General features: G+C 39.4%; 1 protein-coding gene across 1 annotated transcript; it reads right to left on the reverse strand.

Moving 5' to 3' along the window:
* Positions 1-4,207: 4,207 nt before the first annotated feature.
* dcp2 (decapping mRNA 2) lies at positions 4,208-14,359 on the reverse strand. Its single transcript, XM_079862195.1, has 11 exons — positions 14,224-14,359; positions 12,611-12,762; positions 9,719-9,846; positions 9,529-9,627; positions 9,288-9,440; positions 9,070-9,182; positions 8,871-8,966; positions 6,999-7,131; positions 5,880-5,960; positions 5,746-5,797; positions 4,208-5,283 (listed from the first exon to the last, which is right to left on the reverse strand). Exons 1-11 carry the CDS (start codon positions 14,274-14,276, stop codon positions 5,141-5,143), a joined length of 1,203 nt encoding a protein of 400 aa, XP_079718321.1. The 5' UTR covers positions 14,277-14,359; the 3' UTR covers positions 4,208-5,140.
* Between the last annotated feature and the right edge of the window lie 77 nt (positions 14,360-14,436).

The following is a 14,436-nucleotide window of genomic DNA, read 5'->3' on the forward strand; positions in this document are numbered from 1 at the left end:
ACCAATGAGGTTCATTCTCGTCTTACGCAGCATGTTCGAGCTTCTGCAAGAACCAATGAGGTTAATTCTCGTGTTACGCAGCACGTTCGAGCTTCTGCAAGAACCAATGAGGTCCATTCTCTTCTTACGCAGCACGTTTGAGCTTCAGCAAGAACCAATGAGGTTCATTCTCGTCTTACGCAGCAAGTTTGAGCTTCAGCAAGAACCAATGAGGTTCATTCTCGTCTTACGCAGCACGTTTGAGCTTCTGCAAGAACCAATGAGGTTCATTCTCGTGTTACGCAGCACGTTTGAGCTTCTGTAAGAACCAATGAGGTTCATTCTCGTCTTACGCAGCACGTTTGAGCTTCTGTAAGAACCAATGAGGTTCATTCTCGTCTTACGCAGCACAGTTGAGCTTCTGCAAGAACCATTGAGGTTCATTCTCGTCTTACGCAGCACGTTTGAGCTTCTGTAAGAACCAATGAGGTTCATTCTCGTCTTACGCAGCACGTTTGAGCTTCTGCAAGAACCAGTGAGGTTCATTCTCATGTTACGCTGCACGTTTGAGCTTCTGCAAGAACCAGTGAGGTCCATTCTCGTGTCACGCAGCACGTTTGAGCTTCTGCAAGAACCAATGAGGTTCATTCTCGTGTTACGCAGCACGTTTGAGCTTCTGTAAGAACCAATGAGGTTCATTCTCATCTTACGCAGCACGTTTGAGCTTCTGCAAGAACCAATGAGGTCCATTCTCGTGTTACGCAGCACGTTTGAGCTTCAGCAAGAGCCAAAGAGGTTCATTCTCGTCTTACGCAGCACGTTTGAGCTTCTGCAAGAGTCAATGAGGTTCATTCTCGTCTTACGCTGCACGTTTGAGCTTCTGCAAGAACCAATGAGGTTCATTCTCGTGTTACGCAGCACGTTTGAGCTTCTGCAAGAACCAATGAGGTTCATTCTCGTGTTACGCAGCACGTTTGAGCTTCTGCAAGAACCAATGAGGTTCATTCTCGTCTTACGCTGCACGTTTGAGCTTCTGCAAGAGTCAATGAGGTTCATTCTCGTCTTACGCTGCACGTTTGAGCTTCTGCAAGAACCAATGAGGTTCATTCTCGTGTTACGCAGCACGTTTGAGCTTCTGCAAGAACCAATGAGGTTCATTCTCGTGTTACGCAGCACGTTTGAGCTTCTGCAAGAACCAATGAGGTTCATTCTCGTCTTACGCTGCACGTTTGAGCTTCTGCAAGAACCAATGAGGTTCATTCTCGTGTTACGCAGCACGTTTGAGCTTCTGCAAGAACCAATGCGGTTCATTCTCGTGTTACGCAGCACGTTTGAGCTTCTGCAAGAACCAATGAGGTTCATTCTCGTCTTACGCTGCACGTTTGAGCTTCTGCAAGAACCAATGAGGTTCGTTCTCGTCTTACGCTGCACGTTTGAGCTTCTGTAAGAACCAATGAGGTTCATTCTCATCTTACGCAGCACGTTTGAGCTTCTGCAAGAACCAATGAGGTCCATTCTCGTCTTACGCAGCACGTTTGAGCTTCTGCAAGAACCAATGAGGTTCATTCTCGTCTTACGCAGCATGTTTGAGCTTCTGCAAGAACCAATGAGGTTCATTCTCGTCTTACGCTGCACGTTTGAGCTTCTGCAAGAACCAATGAGGTTCGTTCTCGTCTTACGCTGCACGTTTGAGCTTCTGCAAGAACCAATGAGGTTCATTCTCGTCTTACGCAGCATGTTCGAGCTTCTGCAAGAACCAATGAGGTTCATTCTCGTCTTACGCAGCACGTTTGAGCTTCTGCATGAACCAATGAGGTTCATTCTCGTCTTACGCTGCACGTTTGAGCTTCTGCAAGAACCAATGAGGTTCGTTCTCGTCTTACGCTGCACGTTTGAGCTTCTGCAAGAACCAATGAAGTTCATTCTCATGTTACGCAGCTCGTTTGAGCTTCAGCAAGAACCAATGAGGTCCATTCTCGTCTTACGCAGCATGTTTGAGCTTCTGCAAGAACCAATGAGGTCCATTCTCTTCTTACGCAGCACGTTTGAGCTTCAGCAAGAACCAGTGAGGTTCATTCTCGTTTTACGCAGCAAGTTTGAGCTTCAGCAAGAACCAATGAGGTTCATTCTCGTCTTACGCAGCATGTTTGAGCTTCTGCAAGAACCAATGAGGTTCATTCTCGTCTTACGCAGCACGTTTGAGCTTCTGCAAGAACCAATGAGGTTCATTCTCGTCTTACGCTGCATGTTTGAGCTTCTGCAAGAACCAATGAGGTTCATTCTCGTCTTACGCAGCAAGTTTGAGCTTCTGCAAGAACCAATGAGGTTCATTCTCGTCTTACGCAGCATGTTTGAGCTTCTGCAAGAACCAATGAGGTTCATTCTCGTCTTACGCTGCACGTTTGAGCTTCTGCAAGAACCAATGAGGTCTATTCTCTTCTTACGCAGCATGTTTGAGCTTCAGCAAGAACCAATGAGGTTCATTCTCGTGTTACGCAGCATGTTTGAGCTTCTGCAAGAACCAATGAGGTTCATTCTCATCTTACGCAGCACATTTGAGCTTCTGCAAGAACCAATGAGGTCCATTCTCGTCTTACGCTGCACGTTTGAGCTTCAGCAAGAGCCAATGAGGTTCATTCTCGTGTTATTCTCGTGTCTCGTGCAGAAGCACGTTTGAGCTTCTGCAAGAACCAATGAGGTTCATTCTCGTCTTAAGCAGCACGTTTGAGCTTCTGCAAGAACCAATGAGGTTCATTCTCGTCTTACGCAGCACGTTTGAGCTTCTGCAAGAACCAATGAGGTTCATTCTCGTGTTACGCAGCACGTTTGAGCTTCTGTAAGAACAAATGAGGTTCATTCTCGTGTTACGCAGCACGTTTGAGCTTCTGCAAGAACCAATGAGGTTCATTCTTGTGTTACGCAGCACGTTTGAGCTTCTGCAAGAACCAATGAGGTTCATTCTTGTGTTACGCAGCACGTTTGAGCTTCTGCAAGAGTCAATGAGGTTCATTCTTGTGTTACGCAGCACGTTTGAGCTTCTGCAAGAACCAATGAGGTTCATTCTTGTGTTACGCAGCACGTTTGAGCTTCTGCAAGAGTCAATGAGGTTCATTCTCGTCTTACGCTGCACGTTTGAGCTTCTGCAAGAACCAATGAGGTTCATTCTCGTCTTACGCAACTCGTTTGAGCTTCTGCAAGAGTCAATGAGGTTCATTCTCGTCTTACGCTGCACGTTTGAGCTTCTGCAAGAACCAATGAGGTTCATTCTTGTGTTACGCAGCACGTTTGAGCTTCTGCAAGAGTCAATGAGGTTCATTCTCGTCTTACGCTGCACGTTTGAGCTTCTGCAAGAACCAATGAGGTTCTTTCTTGTGTTACGCAGCACGTTTGAGCTTCTGCAAGAACCAATGAGGTCCATTCTCGTCTTACGCTGCACGTTTGAGCTTCAGCAAGAGCCAATGAGGTTCATTCTCGTGTTACGCAACTCGTTTGAGCTTCTGCAAGAAACCAATGAGGTTCGTTCTCGTCTTACGCAACTCGTTTGAGCTTCTGCAAGAAACCAATGAGGTTCGTTCTCGTCTTACGCAACTCGTTTGAGCTTCTGCAAGAAACCAATGAGGTTCGTTCTCGTCTTACGCTGCACGTTTGAGCTTCTGCAAGAACCAATGAGGTTCGTTCTCGTCTTACGCAACTCGTTTGAGCTTCTGCAAGAAACCAATGAGGTTCGTTCTCGTCTTACGCAGCACGTTTGAGCTTCTGCAAGAACCAATGAGGTTCATTCTCGTGTTACGCAGCTCGTTTGAGCTTCTGCAAGAACCAATGAGGTTCATTCTCGTGTCACGCAGCACGTTTGAGGCTCGATGGTGTTTTAAGCCCCCAATGGCTCCTTAGAGGCAGCTAACCCTACCCTCAACCTTAAACCTACCCATCCCCTCGCTGCCTGGAAGGCGCTGTTGGGGGCATAAAACACCAAACACCACGTTTGAGCTTCCCGGTGGACAAAAAAAAATAAATCTATGATACAAGGTGTACATATTTGATAACTTGTAATATCTCATGAACTATAAACAGTACACTAAGTGCACAATACTGCACTATACTCACCTTTTTATGAAAAAAATATTTTGAGCAAAGACATATTTAGACAGAAATAATATTCCTGATAAAATAATCCTTGCTTCACTCTGAAAAATATTTTTCTGAATGTGTAAAAGACAAAACAGACCATCACTCTTTAAGAAAGTGTCTTTATTTACCAAAAAATGAGAAGAAAAAAAAAACATCAACCATGAATAATGTGGTTAAGCAAATCATGTTGCATAATTGTAAAGTGACTTACTACAAATTTCAGTGCCATTTCATAGAGAAAATGTTAATATTGTATCGTAAACATGAAGGGCGGGGAAACTGGGAAAAAGGTGAAGCATAATAAAAATATACAAGAACAGAAAAAGGCTCCATGGCACAGAAGACTAAACTACAGAAGAAAACATGGGAAACATGGATGAAATGTGATTTATCAAAAAGCAAAATCAATGTCAAGCCAAGCAGACATTTGCTGACTGGACTTGATAAAGTATATAGTGCTTTAATGGTTTTTACTGCTTTTGCACAAGGAGAAACGTCAACCCAATCAGTACAGTACCAGTCATGTGACGTTCTAAAAGCATGCTTTCTGAACAACAACTTATAATTGCAAGGTTGTAAGAAAAACACAGCAAACAATGAATACAGAGACGACTTCAGCCATAGAAATTCAACACCCAGCTGGACTGATTATTATTGTAACATTTGTTCGCAATGAAACAAGAGTACTATATGTACTTCAGGGGCTCTGAACCAAATTATTGATAAGTGTGTTTTAGACAAACCAGTTTCATAACAGATCACTAAGAGCAAGTTTACCAAGAACAACTTCTTTAGGGACAAAATGTTTGATGCCCTCATGATTGGGCACAAGTTTTAGCATAAAATATTAAGTCTACAAAGAACTCAAGCTAACAGCATTCCAGATCCAGATTATTAGGAACTGACATTAGTGAGTGTAAAAAGGAATATTTTGATATATCTTTAATCTTGGTCCAACACACAGGTTTCACAGGGCAGAAGATCCAAAGAAAAATCTTCTGCATCAACTCTTTTAAAAACCAGAGACAGAACTTCAGGACTCAGGATAGCAGGATTTCATGATGGCCTCCCTGTCGAATTTGAAGCTGAGAAAGGAGCGTGAGGAGAGGATGTATTCATGTTCTTCACAACACAAGTCTGCCTGTCCATTATAGCCATAGACATCAGCAGCTGCGTCTGGGAAAACAAATGTAGACGTTCCAGTCAGATTAACACAACTTTTTTAATTCATGCAGTAAATATACTATTTGATGAATGAACTAAAGGTGCATCACATTAGCAAAGTTTCTAGTCCTCGGTCAAGACCACTGTCATTAGTGTAGTGATGTAAGAGAGCCAGCTCACTTTCAAACCAAGCATCTTTCTGCGGTCAACAAGGTGAATCTGAGTGATCAACTACAACCCTTTGTGAAATCTTTCTACTGAAACGCCTGGATTTCACCCACCGATGGTAAACGTGGCCGCACCTTTACTCTCATGTATTACAAAATCTTCAAACATTTGTAAGTTCTAATCACATATTGGATATGTGTGAGGATTTTGCTTGTGATGAAATACAATTCATTTGATTTAGCAATATAACAACACCCAAATTCTAATCCCTATTGCATCACTGTTTTAAAAGGCTTATTTAAATACCTGTGTCAAAGTTATCCTGCAGTCGTCTTGGCTGAAGTTTCTTGTCATCTTTCTACAAGACAATATATTGTTACACAAAACAGATAAAGATTAATGTTCAGAAATAGTATGCGTAGCAACATGGAGGAACGCACCTGCTGCTGACTGACACCATTAGCTCGTTTCTTCAGGGTTGGAGACTCTTGGTGTTTCTTGCCATTGCTTTTCACATTATTCTGCAATGAAATACCAGAACCGATTACTGAATCAGCAATAATAAACAAACTGATGATGACTCTGTCTGTGCTGCTGTCAGCATCTGAGTCTGACACAGAACATATAGTACACAAACTGTGGAATAGAGCAGTTTATCTGAGCTGTAAACATATTTATACAGAAAATGTCTTCCAAACAAATGAATATTGCTATAAACTGCATAGGCCCATGAGATACAATACATTTCGCCACAACAAAATAAAGTGTCAGTCAATAGAGTGCAACAGTCAGGTCCCAGAAGCAAAACCACCATTTATTTTCTCCATTGGGATTTTGAACGATAACTTAGGGATGCACCATCATATCGCCATCATATCGGTATCGGCCGATATAATAATGTATTGTTTTCTTCAGCTGGGACACATCAGATGCGCAACTGTTTGCCATGATGTTGCTAGAAATATAGTTGGAATCACTTCAAAGAAAAATACAGTTAATAAAACATGTGCAGCTCAAACTGTTTTTCTTATGAACTTTTTTGCTTCAAGTCACCTTTCAAATGCTTTCAAATCAAAGTTTGCAGTGTTTTGATTCAGCTCGTAGCTGGTTGGCTTGGTTCATGGCTTATAATGCTTTAACGAAAGCTTTTTTAAATCCTTACGGGAAAAATGAATGGAAAAAATTATTCTGGAACAGGCCCCGCTGAAAAAGTGGACGGGCGCTAATGCACTCATTTTGCAGGATTGTTTGCTATATCACGGTATGTAAATATATTTGTGCAGCTTTCAGTGGGCAGAAATGCTTAAAGTTACAATCTGAGGGATAAAAAAACATGGATGAACGAGAAAATAAAGAGCGTGATGTGCTTGATATAAAAAAGGTCATTAAAAGTGTAATAAACTGTAATAAGATCAGAATTTTGCCCTTGCAAACTGACATGTGACTATCTATATAAGCTTTATTTCTCTGTGCTATACAAGTTGGTTATACTGTTCACACCTACCCATAATAGCATCTTTATTTATGTACATGAATTATTTTATGATGTGAACACCTACCTTGGGTTTAAGCATGTCTACAAGCTCACTCTGGGAGGGTTGTCCAACAGTTTTCTGTTGTTTCTGCTTTGCCCAGCTGTCACCCGATACTGGAGATGCTTCCACCAACATCTGAGATTTTCTGGGCTTTGAGCTGAGCAGAGGAGCGACAACAAACATTAGTGCATGTCATCATTTCAACAGTCATCTGACTGCGCATTCAACAGCACGCGGTAACATAAGTCAAGCCACCTTTATTTCCACAGAGCTTTATTGAATAGAGACTGTTTCTAATTACTCTCTATAAAAAGTATTGCATTGCTTATTACTAATCACTTTCTAAATCCCATTTCAACCCCGAGCAGTTGAACAATACAAGGATAGACATGAAATGGCTCACTTAATTTTTGCAAATAAATATAAAAAAAATATATAAAATTGCATAAATTATTCTTGAACTGACTAAAGTATTTAAAGACAGAAGTTTATATTAATAACATACATTTTAACATTAGACGTTAATATTGTTCTATATAGAATTGTTCTATAATCTATATTTAATGCAATTACATTAGAAATAGCTACAGAAAAATTAAGAGTAATCTCTTACTTTACTTTTTCAAGGGACAGGTAATGAAAGTGCAGTAATTACACCCAACATTGATAATTAATATTTCATAGTTGATTATTTTCATATGAGGTCAGTGGGCTTTCTGATCAACTATTCAGTCTTAAGGCACCCCAGATAATGAGCGCAGCCGTCAGTAGGTTATCTAACAGATATTTGACAAAGTTATTTCACTTACAGTACCAGTCAAAAGTTTGGAAACATTACTATTTTTAATGTTTTTGAAAGAAGTCTCTTATGCTCATCAAGCCTGCAGTTAAAAAAAACAAAAAAAAAACAAAAACAGTAATATTATGAAATATTATTACAATTTAAAATAATGGTTCTCTTTTTTAATATACTTTAAAATGTAATTTATTTTTGTGATGCAAAGCTGAATTTTCATCAGCAAGTACTCCAGTCTTTGGTGTCTTATGATCCTTCAGAAATCATTCTAATATGCTGATTTATGATCAGTGTTGGAAACAGTTGTGCTGCTTAATATTTTTTTTATAACCTGAGATACTTTTTTCAGGATTATTTGATGAATAAAAAGTTAAAAAGAACTGTATTTATTTAGAATAGAAATCTTTTGTAACAATATACACTACCGTTCAAAAGTTTGGGAACAATAACTATTTTTTTTTTTAAGAAATTAGTACTTTAATTCAACAAGGATGCGTTAAATTGATAAAAGGTGATGGTAACAATTTTTATTGTTAGAAATGTTTTTATTTTGAATAAATGCTGTTTTTATGAATAAATGCTGTTAACGTTTTACTCAATGAATCCTGAAAAAAGTATTCCAAAAAATATATATTAAACAGCACAACTGTTTCCATCATTGATAATAACTGAGTATCAAATCATCATATTAGAATGATTTCTGAAGGATCATAAGTCACCAAAGACTGGAGTACTTGCTGATGAAAATTCAGCTTTGCATCACAAAAATAAATTACATTTTAAAGTATATTAAAAAAGAGAACCATTATTTTAAATTGTAATAATATTTCATAATATTACTGTTTTATTTTGTTTTGTGTTTTTCTAACTGCAGGCTTGATGAGCATAAGAGACTTCTTTCAAAAACATTAAAAATAGTAATGTTTCCAAACTTTTGACTGGTACTGTATTTATGTCTCTTATTTGACGATTGTGTCCCTCTTTAAATGCACAGCCACTAAAATATTAAACTGCACTATTGGCTCTTTATGCAAAATATAAAATCTTTGCAGGCATGAAATCATGATGGCGAAAGCCTTCTATAGCAAGAATCATCGCACCGGAATGGTTTGCATGGCGTGCTGCCGTTGGACGCAAAATCCTCATCGCTGCTCGTCGACTCCCCTTTGTGTTTGGCAATCCACTCTCTGAGCTGCCTGCAAATCAGCATATCACACCTCAGTTACACCTTCAATCCTACAACAGCACCCCCCGGTCCACTTTAGATGCTCATTAATGATGCAAAAGGAGAAGATGTACCTCATAAATGGAATAGCCATAAAAAACTTGTTAGGAGCCAGTCCAAGCTTAGATTTAGGAGTCATATCGTTCCTGTGGCAAGGCAGTTTATCCACCGGGAACCATTCAATGTTCTATCAGAAATCAGAAGAGCAGAGAAATTCAATGGATGAGTTGTACAATCAAACACATGTGCTTGTATGTGCTGGCAAAACAAAAGCATCCAAATGTATATACACCCTTATTTCTTTTCTGGTCTTGGGGTTAAACTTGGTGTCTTTAGGAACTCCCGGGATAATGTACAATCGGGCCAACTGATCTAAAATTCTCTGCTCGATATATGTCTTTTTGCATATACGATCTCGGATATCAAAGCCCGTCTCCTCTAAAACCTGCAGAGAAAACAGAACAACGATGACATCTGACCTCTAAATGTATCAGACCAACATCTGTATTTTCACAGCCGAGAATAAGACATACTTCTCTCACAGCGCAGTCATGGAAAGCCTCGTCTTCATTGACTTTCCCTTTAGGAAAACCCCAGCCAGACTTGGCCAGATAACCCTGGACCATTAACACCTTCAGGTACAAATAAAGCTTCAATAAGCGTCGCAACCCTCTTTCAATCGCATAGCATAGATGATGATGCTTCTAGAAGCTGTGTACTTACATGGTCAAGCGTTTCATCAAGAATAATGGCACCAAATGTCGGCACACCCATCTTGTACTCCTTCCACTGCTCTAAAACCTTCTGAACATCCTCTCCGTGGGGCAGCAGGAATGGACAGTGATTAAAAAGTGATCATAATGTTAAGGAGACACACGGAGAGAAACAAACCACAAAAACACTTTATATGCATGAGAATATATATATATATCAGCGCCGCTGAAAAAGGGGCAGATTGTCTCTTTTATTTAGAAGAAGGGACTTGATCCGCCATATTGCTCGTTGCACTTCATCTTCATGATTTGAGCATATTCATAATACAGTTGTTGTCAGATTTCATTGGTGATTTCAAATATGAAACTTAATCATAAGCTTGATAAACAGCTTTGGAGAACCTGATGTTTCCCCATTGAGAGAGATGAGAGTTGCATGACTGAAACAGCTGTCCGAGAGGCATTTCAAAGATGGCCGCCAAGTGAAAGGACTTGCCTGAAAGTGACTGCTTTTAGACGCCTATGACTTTCATTGTCTGACACTTTAAATGAGTCCATTCACTGGGTTCTGGAAGAGGATTCGGTAACACTTTATTTTACAGTGTCCTTGTATCACATGTGTGATCTATATGTCACATGTACTTACTATAGTAATAACAGTAAATTATGCATAATTACATGCAACTAACCCTCAACCAAACCCTAATCCTACTCAAATCCTATAGTAAGTACATGTAGTTGCTTAATATTACTCAGTACTTAAATATGTAATTACACTGTAACAATGACACCTTAAAATAAAGTGTAACCGTGGATTCTGATTGGCTGTCAATGTACTAATTACTCTTCTCTAAAAAGTATTGCATCACTTATAGACCAAAACAGTTAAAACATTCTTCAAAATATTTTCTTTTATGTTTCTCATAAGACAGAAACTCACACGGGTTTATAATGTCATGAGAGGTAGTAGCAGTACCACCACGTCATGAGAATGAGTAAATGATGCGTCTCTGCTGCGAGTGTGTGTGTGTTTTGAGACGGCCTCTGCAAAACACTGGGTATTATTACAGTCATCATAATCGATTATTAAATTCTGGAATCGGAGATTTGGAGACAAATACAGGGGTGTAAAAATGACTTTATAAAAGATGGCAGCATCATTATTTATTTTTACACAGAGATTGGTAGGTCTGTTAGTTAAATCTGTTGACTTGAGCAAGCTTTGTTTCATTATATGCCAACGGTGACAGTTTAAAAATGGGAAAAAGCACTTGTTGTGTTTTTTTTTTGCCTGAAGTTTGCATGTCTGTAACTTGTCAGATATCTTAATATCCTTTCAGATTCTTTTGTTTTGGTAAACTTATCTTTAAGCATCTTCATTTTAAAGGCCCAATATAGTTCAGTCCCAGAGATAGAGATATTAATGCGGCTCCATGAGGAAACTGGTCAATTGTGCACATTATCAGGGGTCAAAAACCAAACGTGGGTCACTTTGCATACAGCTGACACTTTTTTTCCTTTAAAGAACTAATGTTGAAACTAGAAACGTATCTTGTTTCCCTCTATCAAAATACATGTATATAACATACATTTTTAAACGTATTTTTAAACGGTCAATGTTGGCATACAAGGCTACAAAGATTGCTAAACTAAACATTTAACTACCAATCTCCATGTAAAAAATAATGATGCTGCCATCTCTCTGAAGTCATTTTACACCCCTGTAATTTGGCTCCAAATCTCAGGTGAAATTGTCTTTTGATCCTCCTCTACAAATATTCATCCATAACATTTAATATTTTAGCTTTCACCACTATTTAGTCCACAGAATTAGTCTTCTCTAACTCTTCTAACTGTCTCTAATTGTTGTCCTATTCAGACACTGCTTTTTTGGCATTAGAGGTGCAGGGAATTTTTATAATGACACTTTTTGTTCCTTGTCGTGAATCATTCAGAACTCTTTAAGTCTTTTCCGGCATCACCTACTCCCTCCCATCGAGGCACAGCTGGATGTGAATCCAGGACTCATTTCTCGCATATACAGTCTCTTATAAGCACCACAGATCAGAGGATCCTAAATTATATTAAAAACTCCTGCAACTTGACCTGGTCAGGGACTGAGACGACCTGCAAGATCATTGAGAAGCACTCTGGGTCAACTTCTGCTGCTTTTACATGAGCTACACATGTATGTGTGTGTTGGGATCTCCAGTGTGATATTCTGCTCAAACAAACGTGTAATAAGCCACTCTGTGTTCAATCAGCTCGTGCGGTTTGGTGTGAGCAAATATTTCATAACACAAGTTTGATCAAACAACAATTCATCACCATTTATCATTAATACTCAGCATGTTTCAAGTTTTTCTGATGCCTGATAATAATACTTTACCTTTGATCAAGAAGGCACCTGCACCTCAGTTAAAATTGTGTGTTTAAGTCCTAATCACACTAAGAACGATTACTATAAAGAACGATAACAATAAATATATTTGCATCCACACCAACGCATGAAAAAAGATGCGTTTATTCTAAGAGCGCACCGCAGTTTTGTCATCTGACACTTTAAATGAGCCGATTGACTGGGTTTTGGAAGTGGATTCTGATTGGCTGTCAATGTTTTTTTTTTAATCATTCTGAGAATTATTTAACTGATATCGCTCCTCTCTGTGGTTATGGTTATAGCTGTGCTGTGGACTTCCCTATTCTCATGGTATTAGAACAATTATTATGCAGTTATCGTCCTTGTTGTGAACAGGCCTTTAGTCTGTGTGTTAATGAATGTTCACAGAGTCTTCCTGCAGCGCCCAAAACCTGGCCTAAGACTCAAAACACAAACTCAGTACTCTCTCTGCCCCTAGTATGCTTTCATTAGGAACATTATACAAAGATCTCTTTAGGATATCAGCCTTGGCAAAGTCTCTTATCCCACACTGAGGTAATCCTGGTGAATTCTGCATGCAGAAGTCCAGGTAAAACCAATGGGCAAGCTCGATCTGGAAGCAGACTCTGATGGCATTGTCCCTCTCCTCGCTGGGGATGTGAAGAATGAAGCGACTACAAGACACAAAACAAAATCATCACACGCACCGAACATACTGACAACATGAAGCCCACATCGTGAGTCAACAGCACATTTAATGATGAATTATGTTCAATACAGTGGACTACTTGTCTCGCACTGAGCTTTGTGACATACTTCCAGTTTTAAATAATATGGCATGATACTTTTCTGAAGAACTAACAGATCTAAAGCTAAGATAACCTTAAACGTCACTATGACATTGAAATCGACCTTTTTTTATGGAATATTGTAGCATTTATTATGCACAGCTTTTTTTACTCATATGCTCATCTTGAATCATATGCTGAATCTTATACATATGAGTTTCCTAGTTAAAACTTGGACACGAACGCCCTCTTAAGTCGTATTTACCAATGGGAAGCTCTGGGATAGTGCTGATACTTCAGTTTTCGTGTTGGACGGGCCACAAACTGTCATGTTTACACAAGAATAATCATTTGATCTTCAAATGATTATTGAGGTGGTCAAATACAGGCTATTTTTCACTTCAAATTTTGAAGCATTTTGTACAGTGAAAACAGGCTGTATTTGACAAAAATTCCACAATGGTCAGCAGCAAGACGACTATCTAGATCAGTGGCCTCAAACTCAATTCCTGGAGAATTCTCTTCCCTCCTGCAGCAACACCACTTCTCTTCTCTGATGATGTGTTCACTGGGTTTACTGGTATCACATGAGATCCACCAACAGCAAACCACAAACATCCAATCAATTACCCACAAGCCCCGCCCTACATTTGTTCCTGTTCAAGACGGAAATACGTCACGATATAGGGACAATCGCAACCTCCGTTTCATGCCGACTTTAAAAAGTAATAATAATCTGCACTCTCATCATGATCTACCTTTCACTAGCATGTGATCAATTAAGGTCAAACCAGAGGGAAAAGCTGATTTCCCCTCATTCAGTGAGACTACACAATTAACAATATCAATAATAATCATAACAAAAAATAATACATTTTGAATGTCGTTACCGGAAGTAGTTCTACGTAGTCAGTCAATTGACCATTTAGTTCAAAATATCAGCAACAATAACTATTAGCTCTTGATCAGACTTTAGAAACTGTTGTTGTTACTCGCATTTGGAGTCCAAACACCGCTGACCTGGCACGCGCACAAAGCTGACTGGAGCGCGCACGCGAAACACAAATATGCGCTGAGACTCACACACACACACACACACACACACTCGACGGACAAAACTGCACTCGGGACGGGGGTGCCTACGACACCCCGAACACTGCTTACCACAGGAGTTTAATAGCTTTTGCAACACAGCCTTTATAATACAATCAATTAACTTAGCTGAGTCCTTTAGATGACCGCGTAACAAAGACGGCTATTCGACCGCTCAAACTGATATAAGTCCATATTAAACGTACAGGTACTTTAAAACACACGGTATGGTGTGAATATAAGCTCTCGGTTTACCTGCAAAGGTCATCCAGTAAGCCGTTAGGAATCTCCCATCTTTTTGTCTCCATGTTAAGGGTAAAAACATCCCGAACAAGCAAAACTAGTGCGTTTAAAAACAGCGCAAAGGCACTACACTTGCGTGCTTCACATTTATAATATGTGGCTAAATAACATGGTTCTGTACTATTCAAACACTATCCATAAAAGGGCAAGAACTGCTGTGAATTT

The sequence above is a fragment of the Squalius cephalus genome (assembly GCF_949319135.1).
Source record: "Squalius cephalus genome assembly, chromosome: 24".
Classification (NCBI taxonomy): Eukaryota; Metazoa; Chordata; class Actinopteri; order Cypriniformes; family Leuciscidae; genus Squalius; species Squalius cephalus.